The following is a 16,451-nucleotide window of genomic DNA, read 5'->3' on the forward strand; positions in this document are numbered from 1 at the left end:
TCTCCTTTTTTTATCCCTTCATCCCGCTCTCAGTTGCTCCATATTTAGCAGCGGATGACAGACAGGCGGTGAGTGGATCAGTGACTGAGGTCATCTGCTGATACAGAGGCCAATATCAGCCCACTGGGAGAGCAAATACAGGATGTGTAGAGTAGAGCGAGCGGGATGAAAGGCAGGAGAGGAGGAGAGTGGTGTCGAAATGAATTGGCGGCACACTCAAGCTCTCGGCTGCTTTAAAAGGAAAGCTGGCGTACTGAAAGCTTTGGACGATATTAACAGTTTGCTGGGTCATAATCACCCTCACGTTGTTTTTGAGTGGCTGTGTCACAGCCAATCAGCGCTGTGCTCACAATAATCCAGTCAGATTTGTTGATTGTTTATAGAAAGCTTAGAGACTGAGAAAAGCATCTGGACTCTGGATTTATTTAATCAACTTTCATCAAAGCATTTTAATTTGTAACACAAATGACTCTGCAGCTTTGGCTGATTTGACTGGACATGTTAATCGCCTGACAAAGTCAACATCTGTTTGAATTGAAGGGTAATTGGCGCTAGTATGATGGTTTTGACTCGTACTTTGGTCAAAGTTCTGATCTTAACACTGTCCATATTTGCTCCATATTAATGCCAATGTCTTCTGATGGCATATGCTCCCTCACATATTGAAAGAAACCATTTTTGCACCCGACCCGTCAGATCTGCTGTCATATCTGTGCTGAGACTAAGTTCAATGCAGCATCATTTGATTCTAGCTGCAGTTGTTGGGGTGGGGTGGGGCTTCTCTCTGACAGACTTCAACACATTGAGCCCACTGTTGTTTTGGTTACACGCTAAGATGCTATAGTAAGCTTACTGTAATTGCATTCACTCACTGCAGATGCTCCTTCACAGCTAACTTTCTAACACCTCCCAGTTCTTGAATATGTTTGAGTTGAACATTTCTAACTTGTTGATCTTTTGTTCATAGTTCATAGGCTCTATTGGAGAGCAGCCGGTCTCTTGAAGAGTCACGCACTTGTCAGCGAAGGACTGGATTACGTTTCAATTGAATTCATTTGTAGGAAGGCTTATGTCAGTGCTTATAGCTGTTTGTGAACATCCTGCCATCGTAGGAGGAAAAAGACACAATGTGTACTTTCAGCCATTAGTTCCTGTTCAAAATATTTTTCAGTTGCAATTCTGTTCACCAGGAATGTGTGTCATACCAAGCCACATAGCCTGGGATGAAATGGACGACATTATGATGTGCATCTCACTGTCCGTCCTCCACCATTTCTTCCTCCATTCCTTCTTCTCATTGACCCATGGACGGATTAGGAGTAGTTAGAGCACCATAGCCTTGCTTTGTGGAAGGATGATCAGCAGATTGATGTAAATATTCCGAATGGGTCCGTGCATGGCTGGCGGACGAAGCCTGCCAATGAACCACCTGCTCAAAAATGCTGGGTCTACCCTCAGATTAAAAAGACACGAGCTGGAAATAATAGGCTGTGTCATATAAATAGCCCAGCGTTGCGTGGGCGAGAGGGAGTGTGTGTCGAGAGAGAGGAAATCTGTTGCATCGTCTTGAATGAAAGTGAGGATGAAGAAGTCCTAAGAGGATGTGGATTTGTTTCGTTAGTTCTGTTCACATTTGGTTGCGAGTATTTAGCACTTAAGATGAACATACCAGCAACCCCTGGCAGCTACAGGTTTAGCACCTTTAGCATCTTTATGAACACATGTTGATATCTGCAATTACTTGCAAATGAGTCACCATTTAGGATATGCATCCTTGACTTGCAATGCTTATGGGGACCCATCATTGAAATAATACATTCACTAACAATGGAGGCAAGTGTTCATCCTTTGTGGGGTATATCATGTTAGCGGGACGCCCACATGGAGTGTGTGGGCACTCTTGGACTTGATCCTGACCTGAACAAGTTCCATGTGGTCCATCTGGGCTCCAGCTCATTCTGTCAACATTTCCTGGTTCTGTGTGCCAATCAGGTGGCCCGCTGCTGGGTATAATTGGCCAGCAGATATCACCAGACTTTTGTGTCCCTGGAGATTTAGTACAGTTGTCACTTGTGGCAAAAAGGCAAGCACAGAAGGTGACAGATAAAATAGATCCATTTCTGTAAAGAAGGCTGATAGGCTGCTCTGAAAAGTCTGACAGTTTACCATTTGGAAGTAAAGTGAAACTGAAATGATTACAATAATGACTAGCATCTGAAAATGGCTTAATTGTTTGTTTAATAGCTTGGGCAATTTTCCTAGAAAGATCATTTTTAAATGGGTCTATATTCCGTTTTATTTTGCATGCCTTTGGCATTGCTCATTGGTTGGTATGATGACGATCAGTGCACCACTTTGGTTCAGATTCGGGATTAAAAAAAAGAAAAAGTAATTTCTCCTGTGATATGTGTAAGGATTTCAGTGGCATTATTCATTTTACATTTCATTTTTACTTAAAATTAAATTTTAATTAAGTTATATATTATATTTTTTGCGTCATGTACAAATCCAACATATTCCTCCACATCTGGAGAACATTATTTGTTTCTAAGGGGCGTCTCAGTAGCAACAGAACATTACATTAATGGATTTATGGTCTGTTTTACCTTAATCCAAAGAAACAAAACCCCAATAAAAAAAAACTGCTTCTGTTTTTAATATAATACTTGACCGTGTTGCAGCTTTGATAATATTTTGATAATATGTCAATGAATCTGATCTCACAAACTGCTGGGTAGATTGCTAAAGTTAAAACTTTTATACAGCTGAGATGATCCATCTAATGGCAGAAAAATTATCAGCATATATTTAAATAATTTATTCATAATAGATTTTACAAGCACAAATGGCTTATTGTTCAATAATTCCGGTTAATTAGTTTTGAGAATTTGCTGCTTTCATTTTTTTTTTTTTTTTTGGTGTCAGCAATTTTCAACAATTGGGTTACAGGGAACATCAGAGGGGTTTCTGAGATGTTCAGTGAGATCAAGGAGGAAAACAAGATTCTGGAACACATATACACAACTTCTTTTGAGGGAAATCTATAAATAAAAATCTAGAATGCTATTATTATTATTAATATTTCCAGTTACCATGATTCATTTTCTGTTGTAGTCTTTACTTCCCTGTCGACTTGTTGTTGTGTAATATCTGATGTTGCACTGTTAAAGTGCGTTACAACTGATTCAGACGGGCTGCATAGATCTTTCCGATGTTTCTCCACTGCAGAATAAGCAGTTTTTGATGTCCCTTTTGCGGAGATTCAGGCCGTGCCACTGCCCACGCTCTCTTAGCAACCGTTTCCGTGGCAACTTTTGTCAGGAGGTGAGCGAGATGCCAGTTTAAATGGTGCAAGAGGCGTTTCACAGTTTTCAGTCCTGTGACGTTTCAATGCAAAGCAGAAGGGGGACACGATGAGAAGAGGAAGCTGCTTTAGATTCACCCATTGGAGGAAAGAAGGCGAAGGATTCTGTGCTAGTAGTTCAATCTGTAACTATTTGGATAGTCATGGATTTTTGTTGGAGTTAAACTAGAATATTGAAATCTTCATTGAAGTGCCTTCAGCTTTAACTTAAAGTAAACTTTTCCATTTTTGTATTACTGGTGAATGGCAACATAAGGAGCCCAACAAACGTGGTGATTTAGATTTTTATCTTTATCTAATGTCAAATGATGTTTAATCTTAATCAAGTGTATGTTTGTGTTATGTATGTATGTGCCATTATGTGGCCTAGCTTTGTTTTAAGTGACTGTCCTGGATAATGGATATTCTTTCCCAGGACACAAATGATCCCAGTCATTTTTGAAAACAGACTTCTAATTTTGATGTTTATAGTTTCAAAAGTGATCTAATTTGTTTCTGTGTTCTCTTTTCTTCCTGGCCAAGTCTAAACTTGTCCGTAAACATATGACAGGTACTTTATCTTATTACTAAGGAACTGCTGCCATACCCACATCCAATCAGATGGGTTTGAGGCAGCTGAGTATTTAAAGAAGGAGCAGGTAAAATAATTTTGTGGCTGTGCTGAAATGGTTTAGTGTTAGGAAGCAGTTTGTGTCAGTAAATGAAGAAGACCTCAGCAGGTCTGACCTTCCACCCTATGATGCGGCTGATTATGTAGTTCTCTGTCTCGTGTTGTACTCATGAGGTTTTGGCAGAATGAGGAGCTGCTCTCACTGAGCAGGAATGTGTGAGCGTTACTGTCGTATGACATCAGCTGAAAGGATATGTTCAGTCAGAGGTATCCCTCTGATGAAGGACAGGCCCACTGTCCCACAGACACACTGTTTCCCCAGACAAAGACAAAGACAGACTATAACATGACAAGACAGACTTTTCCGTTCTTGTTGTTCTATAGAGTTCAAGTAACCAGGCCACTGAGACCATGGTCCAAATAAAAGTGGATGTAAACACCAGACCAGAGCCTTAAACCTGCATTCTATCTAGTGGCCATCAGGGGCCGAGACGACTGCCTGTAAAAATTAGTCAGATTGTGTTCATGACTATGAGAAAACTTGATTTCTTACAGCAGACCATTTCCTACTGAGTTTATGCTTGCAGTCTCTAGTTTGAAGTCTTTAATACAACATGATGTTCATTTTTCAAAAGATGGTTCCATTTAGAGTAAATTTGACCACAAAGCAGCAGCTGAATTACACTGTGTGATTGACAGCCTGTACCATCCAGTCAGGATAAAGTACACATCAGGAGCCATCTACTGTAGTCCTCATTCCCCCTCTGCTCCACCATGTCTTTCAAATATGGATCTACCGTTTAAAAAACACACACACACACACACACACACACACACACAAACAAAAAACAAAAACAACAAGATGGCTGATGGGCAAATGACCAACCGGGGGCTTCATAACGGCAGCTCACACACTAATGCAGGACATTACAATTATAGCTGAGTCTGCCATGTTTATGTGTAGTTCTGAGTGTGAGTGTGTCTGTATTTTTCTTTTGCGGGCTGCCACAACCAATTAATCATAATCAGAAAGTAATGTATTAATCTCTCAGGGAAATTCTTTTCATTACAGGTGCTTGAGAATAGAAACTGAAAAAGAAATATTCCAAGAATGTGGACACACATGAGTTGTTATATATCACATATGGCATAAGTTCCCGAAGCTCCAGTAGCTCCTCCCTCATTCACCCTCCACATGTGGATTCAGTCGGTTTAATACAGACCTCACCAGCTGCACCATCTCCAGCCTGCCAGCATTTGGCTGTTAGCAGTTTGTCCAGTCACACTGAAAAGAATGTGATGAGAACAAAACTGCTGATCCTCAGCTTGATACCGTCACTCATACCGTCACACGATGAGTATTTCATCGCAATGATGCTCTGCTGCTGTTGCAATGATGAAGATCCCACTGGGTTAGAACTGCTAATGTAGATGAGATGAGGGAACCCCCTGGAAAGACTGAAATCCTCAGAGACACGGCACTGCCAAGCTTCCTTTGGCCGTGAATCCAGGTTACCTCTGTTTCTGTAATTACATCAGTGGACCACTGAAACACTGTGGGAACTGGGGCACTTTGCTTTTGTACATGGAGTCGGGAATGGCAAGGTGTAGCAGCTATCTGTAAAAGATGTGCTGGCACAGCAACACAAGCCGACACAAGAATAGAAATAAAAGGATCAGGTTTTCTGTTTTTTCTTTCCAACATTTCATCGATAGCAATATGACCAAATATTAATGGTTCATTGATCTGACAAGTGGAAAAAACTGCAGCAGTGTAATTTTCATTTTAAAATAAAGAAACTGTTGTGTTCAGTTATTTTATGATGAGTCATTCGGCACTTGCATCAAAGTACATTTCAAATTCACTGACAGCACATGTCTAGCAGCCACCTGACGCTCTCAACCATATCTCTGATCCACCAGTCACTGTTTTTTCTCTGTTCAGGCCTCTGCTCTGTGGACAACTTCCCCGAGGAGATTAGTCTCTTTTAAATCCCTCTTAAAGACATGTTTTCACAAGTGTTGTTTCTCTTGAAACTCCATCTCACTTTTTAAATCAAAGACTCTCCTGCTTCTTCTCTGCATTAATTTAATTCCTTTAATAAATATTTTATACTCTCAAGAACCCCAGAAGGCCCGGGGCAGTGAGTGTACTAGTAACGTACGTGTTTAAGAACCCAGTCTCTCTCTCGCTCTCTCTTTTTTTTTTTTTTTTTTCTTTTTTTTGAATCTGTCCACTTGTGCTGTGCAAATTTTTCTCTGAATTTCCTGTCTCCTGCTCTATGGAAATTATTTTATTTTATTTTATTTATTATTATTATTTTATTATTTTTAGGGCTGATGACTGAAATGTCAATTTAGTTTGATTCCTGTCCCTGGATATCTTCAGTGGTGCCTCTATAAAAATGATATCTCATTATTCTTTGTCTTGTCTCCAGATCTCCTGTTGTGGCTTTATGGAAATGATTGAAGTTGCTTTTCACTATCATGGGGTATTTGAATAATGGTGCAAAACACCTGTTAATTGCGTCTGCACCTTAATGTCTTAAACACTCTTAAACTGCTTTTAAACCAGTTGGTGTGTTCTTCATATTTATTGTCTGTCGTTAAATGAGTGTAAAAGAAGAGGATCTCACTCATGGTGAATGATGTACGTTGTTTGTTTTTTTTTTTTGTTTTTTTTAGAATGTCTCTCCTGCTCCTCTTTTGTGTCTGACGGTATATTACAGAGAGTAATCCTGTGAAAAAGTATTTTTCACATAACATTAGCTCATGACAGACTCATCTGCTGCTCGTGCTGGCAAAAATGCATCAGTGGTGTCCCTGAGGACTCAGAGTGGTTTAGTTCCTCTGCTCGCTGCTGACTTGACTCTTACTAGAGCCAGAACACACAAAATCTGGTGAAATGGAGATAAGACTGGATGGACCTAAGGAGGAGAGCATGTCTAAATATAACCATTCTTTAAAAAGAAATCCAAAAGTGATATGTACTGAAATTAAATTGGAGTGTTACCTGAACATGTCTCATGTTAGAGGATTAGTTTAGTTTAGCTTCTGTAGAACATGACTTTTTTTTTTTTTTTTTTTTTGTGTGATTAAAATACATCTCTGCAAAGATAGGATTAACCCAAACTTTATCCTACCGCATTGGACCTTCTCGCTTAACTTTCCCATCAGGGGCTATTTTCACAGACAATATTAAAACACAAAAAAAAAAAAAGAAAGAAAGAAAAAGAAAAAACACTGAGATATGATTCTCATAAAAATATTCACTTTCCTTTGTACTACATTTAGCAATGATGATTTCTGCACACCCCCTTGTGCAGTATTATCGAGATTTTGAAATGTGCACTTTATTTGGGAATACAAATACAGAGAAATACAAACTCCTATATAAGTATATATATATATGTCGTATGAATCACAGAATCTCTTGGGATTTGATTGTTTTTGGACATTACAACACGATGAAATCCTCACCTCCGTTAAAGGTGCTATCCTGCTCTCCTGGTCTTACTGGCGTCACCTCTGTTCCCAGGCACAGACAGGTGTGTGTCTGTCTGGTGTCAAGTGATTTATGGCTAATAGGGATGGTTTCTCACAGCAGCCAGCAGCGGCTGTACCACCGTGGGAACACAATGACAACCACATCATCATCATCATCGTCATATATGTATGTGTTGGTGCAGCCACAGGTTCAAACATGCCTCAAGGTGTGCATGTCAGTGCATGTGTGTGTGTCAGTGAGAGAATAGGGTTGATGTGTTGGCATGGGAAGTTGGAACTAGAGGATGGTTGACTTTTAACTGAGTCACCAGAACAGGATGAGTGAGGGAAGATGACCTAATTGTTACTGAGTTGGTGTGCGTGAGAGAGATTACAATGTCCCATAAATTGTTTACACTCTCACCTTTTTTTTCTCTCTCTTTCACTTTGTCTCTCTCATTCTCATACACACACACTCTGCATTGCCGTCTATACACATTCAAGAAACTTGTAAACATGTAACAGTGACTCTGGACCAGTGGTCAGTTGTGTGTTTTTTTTTCTCTGGCAATATTACACAAACCTTCACTACTTACTGTTGTGAATATCTATTCAACCAGTTATTTTGTAGTTTTAAACTGTAAAGAAACACAAGAAAAGGAGGAGACAGAACTTTAGAAAATGTGACCGAAAAGACCCTAAAGACTTCTCCCCAGCAAAATCCATTCCGTCACAAAATAAATTCACCAAGGACGCCTGAAGACACAACCTTAATCACACCTACGCCGATAAAAGTTCAAAGTGGGGTCCAAGGATCTCCTGGGGTCCTTTAGGTAATGTCTTCAGTCACCAGTATAATGGAGACTGATTTATTTTCACTGTAATATTATCCTTAAATAACGCAAAGAAGCAATGTGTGACTATTTTGGTCCTGGGTTTTCACATAACTTTTATTAAAACAGCTTAAAGAAAAAGTCCTATCAGACTGGGCCTGTGATCTCTTTAGGTTATTCACCCTTTTGATCCGTTTTATCATGAGCAGGGGTCAAATCCTCACAGTGAAGGAGGACCATTGACCCTGTCTTTAGTTGTGCAGGACATCTGTCCACCTTAATCATGTTTTAAATAGTTTCCACTGTGAGCATCAGGATTTCTGGAAATCTTTGACATTCTGGCACATTGTCAGTCTTGATGATGATCCGTCTGGACCTGTTCTCCACGTCCTGTTGTTAGTTTGCCCTCCCATCCTCCCATCAGCAGCTTTTACATATTCCATTGCTCAGGTCTCTGATTGATCCAGGCTGGGAATCGTGTCTTCGTTTACCTCAGGTCTCAAGTGTTTAGTCTACTCACTTCGATACTGTCTCAGGTATCCGCTTCTGACTGAGTTTTGAAAGGCTGTCAAAGTAAAACCCAATCAATCATCAATCAACATCGTGTTTTCGTCCAAAAAATTTGACAACCTGAGATTTGTTTGTGCTTCATACACATATCCAACCATCTGGATAAGTGTTGTAAAACCAACATCTCTGCAGTACATAGCTCTCTTCTCGCAGGTTTCCCTTTGATGTCTGTTATATTATATATATATATATATATAACTATTGTAACGGTATGTTGTATATTTTAAGTCTGAAGTGGCTTATGGACAGAGCCTGTTTCACTCTCCCTGCACAGAAGTTGGTGTGGAAATCTGTCCTCTTTCTTTCATTCAACTCTACCATATGTCCTGCAAAGTGTAATGTCAGCTGTAGTGAATATGAAGTATACTGCCTTTACTCCTTCTCACATGCAGCGCAAACACACACTTAAACTTACACACAGTTCCACTGTGTGCTCTTATGATCCAAATCTCCTGTTTCTCTCAGCTGCTGCTGCAGTCGCTCACCACACCTCTCTCCCGTTGCCCTCTGCTGTCACCTAGAGTCCAAACCTCAGTCTGCGCACACACTTTAACTTCATCCAACACCATCGGGAAAACCCCCCTGAACCGACTTTGGACTGACATCCGTCTTAAAAAAGTTTTTTTTTTTTTTTTTTTTCTTTTTTTTAAAGGTGTATCTCTGTCAGACATAGCTGCCTCTTTGCATCTGTCTTCAGCTCAGAGACAATTTTCACTCCAGGCAGCTTGACGTGTTTTTAATGGCTCCAAATTTTAGTAAAGCTGGTTGGAGTTATATAATTGCACGGCTGTTGTGCCCAAGAGCAATTATTATATAATGACATGTCTTATATAAAGACAACAGGGTGTAAAGACAGGACTGACACTAGCTAACTTATTCTGACATTTACTTCAGAAAACCTTCCTCCTCCTTGACTACTGCTTCTGTCCTTCAGGTGACAAAGGCTAACCTTTATGTACAAGGGAAAGTGACAATGTACCTTTTACTCAAGTTTGTTTCAAGGACTGTTGTCACCTCTTTCTTGTTTCCTCCACTCCTCTCTTTGTCCATCCTTTACTGCCCTCTCTTCTCATTTCGTTTTCTCACCTTGTTTTCTTTTCCTCTCTCATTTCATTCTTTTCTCTCTTGTTTTCTGTGCTTCCCCTCCTCTCTAATTTCAACCTTCTGTCACTTCCTCTCATCCCCTGTTTCTACCTCCTTTCCTCTCTCATTTCGTCCTCTCATCCTCCTGTCCTCTCCCCTCTCTTACTCCAGGCAGCTCCAGGAGCTGCAGAGGCAGAAGGAGATGGAGCGAGAGCGTCAGGAGAGGGAGCGCCAGGAACAGGAGCGCCTGGAAAGAGAGATGCTGGAGCGTGAGCAGGAGCGTCAGGAGCGAGAGCGCCAGGAAAAGGAGGCTCAGACAGAGAGGGAGCGACTAGAGCGTGAGCGCCAGGAGCAGCAGGAGCGCGCTGAGCGTGAGCTGATGGAGAGAGAGAAGGCGGAGAGAGAGCGGCTGGAGAGGGAGCAGCAGGACCAGTTGGACAGAGAGCAGCAGGACTGGGAGAGAGGGAGACGCATCTCTAATGCCGGTGAGTGACACACTGCAAGTTTTGTGCTTATGCACACACGCATACACAGACAACACAGCAGGAATTGAGTTTCTGAAGGCCAACGCTCTGACTGAAGATCTACAGAAGCTATAAACACAAAAAATCTATTGATGCTATAAATTACAATGACTCATCTTCTTTAAATACCCTTTGCTTCTGGGCCAATATGGTCCCATGAGACAGGTAGTTGCTTCATTACTGTTCATTTGCTTTATCAATTTACACAGTGCTAGATACTGGTTTAAATCCGGTGTATAAGCTGAGATGATAATTGATCCCAATTCCATACTACATACTGTATATAATATGAATTCATTGTAAAGATTATACTATATAATTTCATATTCCCACAACCCGGAAACAGATAAGCAGTTGAAGATGAGTGAATGAATGATTCATATTTAAGAATGTACATTATTATTATAGAAGCTTAATTTAATTGTATACATGTGAAACTAGAGCTGCATAATTAATTGATATATAGATGATATAATTTGGCCAAGTGTAAGTTCCAAATAGCAGGAGCACAATGTGTCAGAGTTGTATTGAGCATCTGAATTTCAATTTAGTTTTCAGAGAAAATATAATGCATACACATCATGCATCATTCCAAATGGAATCTACAATACCTGCCAGATGATCACCAACTTTTCTTTTTCAAAATAGTGCAGCCCTAAATGTAACAGCAAATTTCAAACGAGATGTTACAAGTTTATTCCAGTTGTTTCCTATAATTCACAAACATGTTATAACACATTTCAGTTTCTTTTATCTGCATCCGCGACCATTTTCACATTGGTTATTTTCTTTGTATCATGAGAGAGTCGTCCAGATTTGTGAGGATACATGACTCTTTTGAGTTTACTGTTGCAGTGTGAACACAGTCAACATTGATTCAGTACATAGTGTGGAGTTGGCATCCAGCTTCCATCTGAACCCAAATGTCTTGTCTAGTGAGTTTTTTGGTAACTTTAAACAGCTTTATTTTAGCTTCAATTCCAGTGTTACTGTGAAGGAATAGGAGAAAGTGTGACATTGAGGTGGCTGGTAAATGCAGCTTGAACTGTGGGAGGTGGCTCCTGCTGATTGGACAGTGTCTCTCTGGATCTCTTGCTAACAAGGCTTTGTCACAGCCACAGTATAGCCCACACTCTACTCATCTGCCCACAGGGAGGGCAGCAGCTATGAACAGACTGCTGAGGCACCGGGGCATGAGGATATGCATAAGTGTATGAGTGTTTGCACATGAGCGTCGACGTGAAGAGGAAAAAGAGCACTGATGGCCCCCTACAACACTCATACACACCCAGAAAAACTGACACTTCACGTTATACACCGCACATGGTGATGTGAGAGGAAGCTGTGATTGTCTATAGATGTCCCCAGTTAATTGACTGATACTGATCAGTGTTATATTTTGAGTGAATTCTCTGTACACATTCAACACCGCATGCTTAGAAATATTTCCAAGTGCGGTAAACGGTGTGCCCCATCAGTTTGGATTTGATGGCTCTACAGGCGGGAAACATAATCTGACCTGAAGTTGTTCTGGATCAGGTTTTAGTCGTGTAATGCAGAATTGTTCTGTGTTTAAGGACTGGGTGGTTAAAAGGGGAAACTTAGGCACTATGGCATGCTTCAGTGCTGTGATCAGCCTATTAGCATATGCATGCATAAACACACAAACGCACAAACAAAAGGTTCAGTATTACTCAGAGGCTAAAAATACATTGTCAGGGAGAATGTTGTGTTGGGAAATGTGTGTGTGTGTGTGCGCGCGCCCAAGGATGAAAGGGGAGGAGTTATTTCACTGTCACAATAACATGTAGGGAACATGGAAACATACAGAAATACAGAAGCAACACACACACACACACACACACACATACACACAGGCTGTGTTTGAAAATATCAGTTCAATAAGAGCTTGTGATAAAACATTTAACACTTCCAGGATGTGTGTGCCCTTTAAAAATGCTGTGCCGTTATTCACAACCTCAGAACTCTTGATGAAGCACATTTGGTGTCTGGCTAGAAAAGAACTAATTTGCATCATTAGCATCTTTCATTAGAGACCGTAGGCATTGATAAGTATACCCATTAATAAAACTGACTGGGAAAAATAAATGTTCAGCTTGTTTTGTTTTTTTTCCCTGACTTTTTCCAAAAGCACAGATATGACAGTAATTATTATCTCAACTTTCCTCTCTCATCAAGCTAAAGCACAGTGAGTGGCCACATCAACGCTAAACATTTGAATTTTTACTAAGCTTTGTGGACAGCTTGCTATTGCTGTAACATTAGCATTAACACGTGACGCCGACGCCTGGTCCTGTTGAGAAACTACGTTCAACAAGATAGCAGAATTTTATTTAAAGCCCCACAAAAATGCATCACCTATTTTACATTTACACTTGATGGCGACACTATGGAGCTCTCAAAGCCCTGAGACTTTATATCCTTTAAGTTTGAAAAACACATATTGAGGCAACAACATAATCACAGCTAAACATAAACATTGCAACATTGCTCCCTTGCTTCTGCTTGTTGTTTACACTTCCTGTTATCCAGTGCTTGTGAATGTGAACGTTCATCTGTTTTATGTATCTTCAGATCATTTATGATACAGAGCAAACTCCTTTTTTTAAATTTAAACATGTTAGTGCGGCACAGTCTGCAACTAAGACATGGGAATGTCTACATTATTTTTGAACATGTTCACTGTTTATACCACCAAAAAGAAAATATGGACTGGCCACACACATACCTGAGACTTTTTTGTGTGTGTGTTATGGAAAGTGGTCCACTGGATTTACATGACCAATACTTTGTAATACTTTGTGCTTTTGACTCAACCTTTTCCTAAAAGTCAGACTTGTTTGGCAAAGGAGGAGCTTGGCTTCAGTGCAGGCATTATTGTGTTCTCATGTGTGAACTTCGTTGCGCTGTCATGTGTGGGCTTTGATGTGCTGTCATGTGTGCATGTGCCCTCCATATTCTTGTGTGCACGTGTCCTGCTGTCTGCATAATTAGCGCGTTCTGGTTGTGTGCCTGTTGTGGAACAGCAGAGCAAAGCTGGGGCCTCTTCAGCACATGACCAGCCGCAGAGAGGGAGGGAGAGAGAAGGAATGAAAGAGGAGGGTGGTGGAATGGTGGAGAAAGGATGGAGATGGTTATAGCTGAAGTGGAGAGAAACAGATTGAGGAAGACGGAGATGGGGTGTGTGTGCAGTGAAGTGAAAAAGTAAGAGAGAAATTGTGTGTAGTGGAGTGGAAGTTGGGTTGAGCACCGACTCCGGCTGGAGGATAAAAGCTGCCAGAGAGCTCAGCTTGGAGAAGTCAGATGGAGCTGTGGAGGTCTCAGATTTATCAGTATATCTGTCCCATGACTGAAGTGCACATGACGTCCAATAGCATTCCTGCTCTATGTGTGGGTGTGTAACGTCTGAAGTGTGAGCGTGCGTGTGTGGGTCCGAACCATGTCTGTGAAGAAGTGTGTGTCATCTAAAAGATGAACTGAACTGAATAAAATGTCAAGAAAAGCCTGTAGAAATATATATATTATTTTTATTTTTATTTTTTAGTTTTTAGTTTCAATGATCAATTTTCTATGTAAATAAAAAAATGATGCACGCCTTTGATTTCAATCAGGTAATTAAGCACAGTTAATAATGTTTGACAGTGCAGTTCACACCCTCCCTCTCCCCCTACACACACACACACACACACAGAAAACATGCTGCATGCCCCGTTCATCAGCAGGTCAGCCTGCACTAAGACTGGAGCAATAACACAATCAAGGTAATTAATGAGAGAGGCAGGACAGACACACACAGAGGACAGATTAAATCACCTCCTTTACAGTAGATTACATCAAACAGTAACCTGTCTGTCCATCTGGCCCCTGTAAACCCTGCTAAACACAATACTGTATAGACGGGTATTCAATCCCATTCAAATCTGTGGGTGGAGAAGAATCATGAAAAACTGTTCAGATGCAGATTAACACAAACAAAGACTGACAATTAAACCAGATTAAGCTCTTGCTACTCATTGAGAGACTTCTCTTTACTAAACAAATAACTGAAAAAGTGAAAATAATGGATGAATAAATATGAATAGTGAGTAAAAATAACATCCGGTTCGAGGAAAGATGGAGGCTTTTGGTTGACAACTCACTTTAAACTACATGAAAGTGAAGAGCTTGTCCTGATTCTGCTGTGGCTGGATTTTGATGTGTATAATATGAAGCAGTGCATGATGGGTCTATGGGTGAGGTCTGTACTTCACTTGGTGGTGAATACTCTTCAGAGGGTGTGTGAGCTGCTGCTGCTGCTACTGCATGGAAAAATCTGAATTCTCCTCAGTCCGTTTTTTCTCCCCCTCTTCTCCTTCAAACAGGACTGTGAAAGCTTTGTGTTTCTGTCCAATGTGCTAACACCTGTCCACTAACACGGTCGCATCACCTCAGCCTGAGAAACAACACACACACACTGGAATAAAGCGTAATTACATATATATCTATATTAGCTCTGTGCTGGTTTTTCCTGCTTCATTGCCCCCTTCTCTTTTCTCCTCCCTCCCTCCCTCCTTCCTTCTCTCTCTCCTGACCTCCTGTCTGTCCCTCCTGTGTGCACAACGGCTGCTTCCTTCCTGCCTTCTTTCCTTCCTTCTGTCTCCCCTTCCCTTCTGTGCTGTCTTGTCCGTGACTTTGGTTTTTGTGGCGTGGTGTTTAGCTTTCGAGAGCACCCTGTACACCCCCACACCTCAGGAGTACGGCAGAACATCGTCCACACCCATATCTCCATCCACGCCCACCTACCCAGCCCCTGGGACACCATCACCCTCCTCCACCACGCCCCCGACCCCGCCACTTCGGCACTCAGCCTCTCGATTCGCCACTTCACTTGGTTCTGCCTTCCACCCGGTCCTGCCTCACTACGCCACGGTCCCAAGGCGACAGCAAGCCTTTACACAAGCTCCACCCCCTGCACCCGCTCCAGCCCCTGCTCCTCAGCCACCACCCAAGTCAGTGGTGTGGTCAGCGTGCAGTTTTACCCCATTGCCTCCATCACCCCCAGTCATGATAAGCAGCCCCCCGGGAAAGGCCACAGGCCCACGGCCGCTCATCCCCATCGCAGCACCGTCTCCTCTCACCCAGAAGCCCCCCTCCCCATCCCCCAACGGCCCGCCCATGTTCCCTGCACCCTCTCCCCTGACCATCCCGCACAGCCATACCCCTATCAGCATTGCTTGCCCAACCCCACCTCCTCCACCCACCCCACCCCCACTTCCTTCCCCTGTAGCCCCCCCTTCGTCTTCCTCTTTTGCCTCGTCTTCCCCCTCCTCATCCCAGGCTCCCGGTGTGCCCTCTCCCTCCACAGCGCCCCTTGCTGCAGCCACTGCCGCCACCTCTGCCTCTGTCGAGCACCTCTCCCTCCCCGTGGGCCTGGGCCTGTCAGGGCCGGGGGAGCCGGACACAGCTGCAGGCCCAGGGCCCCACCTGCCTCAGGGGGGCTTCTCCTGTCAGCCCCAGGGTAAGGCCTCCGGTCTGGATTCTGCTCTTTCTTTCTCATTGCTTCTCTCCCCTCTTTATATCACTACTTCTGACTCACACACTAACAGGGAGAGGGTGAGGGGTTGATACTGAGCCGTGCTAGAACTGTTTAACATCATCTAAAAAATCGAAGGCAGCTGTTTGTCGTTAAAATGTTCATACATTGGAGAAACTATTTTTCTGAAGTGTTTAATAGATTTGAATAAACAATCAAATTATATATACCTTATATCATACAATATTTCAGGGAGAACTTTTAATGGTCTGTTTATTCTAAAGTTAGACGTCTATTAATCTATTCATACAGTAAAGGTATCACAGAGCATTTGCAGCCTGTATTGTTAAATAAAGCCTTAAAACGAGCTGCAGGACTTCTGGAACGTCTGTGATGTCACAACTTAGCAGTCACTGCAACACCTCCAGCCCTGTCCACGTGGACCCAC

General features: G+C 42.0%; 1 protein-coding gene across 5 annotated transcripts in view; it reads left to right on the top strand.

Annotated features, from left to right (window-relative positions):
• Nucleotides 1-16,451, top strand: part of enah (ENAH actin regulator) — a 91,190-nt gene that overhangs the window by 61,665 nt on the left and 13,074 nt on the right. For 2 of the 5 annotated variants that reach the window (XM_029496679.1, XM_029496678.1), the window contains exons 5-6: nucleotides 10,118-10,431; nucleotides 15,188-15,988. In XM_029496679.1, coding sequence (XP_029352539.1) covers nucleotides 10,118-10,431; nucleotides 15,188-15,988 — 1,115 coding nt within the window. The remainder of the gene's footprint in view (nucleotides 1-10,117; nucleotides 10,432-15,187; nucleotides 15,989-16,451) is intronic. The other 3 variants (XM_029496681.1, XM_029496682.1, XM_029496680.1) reach the window with 2 other exon arrangements.

Source organism: Echeneis naucrates, chromosome 24 (genome assembly GCF_900963305.1).
Source record: "Echeneis naucrates chromosome 24, fEcheNa1.1, whole genome shotgun sequence".
Taxonomy (NCBI): Eukaryota; Metazoa; Chordata; class Actinopteri; order Carangiformes; family Echeneidae; genus Echeneis; species Echeneis naucrates.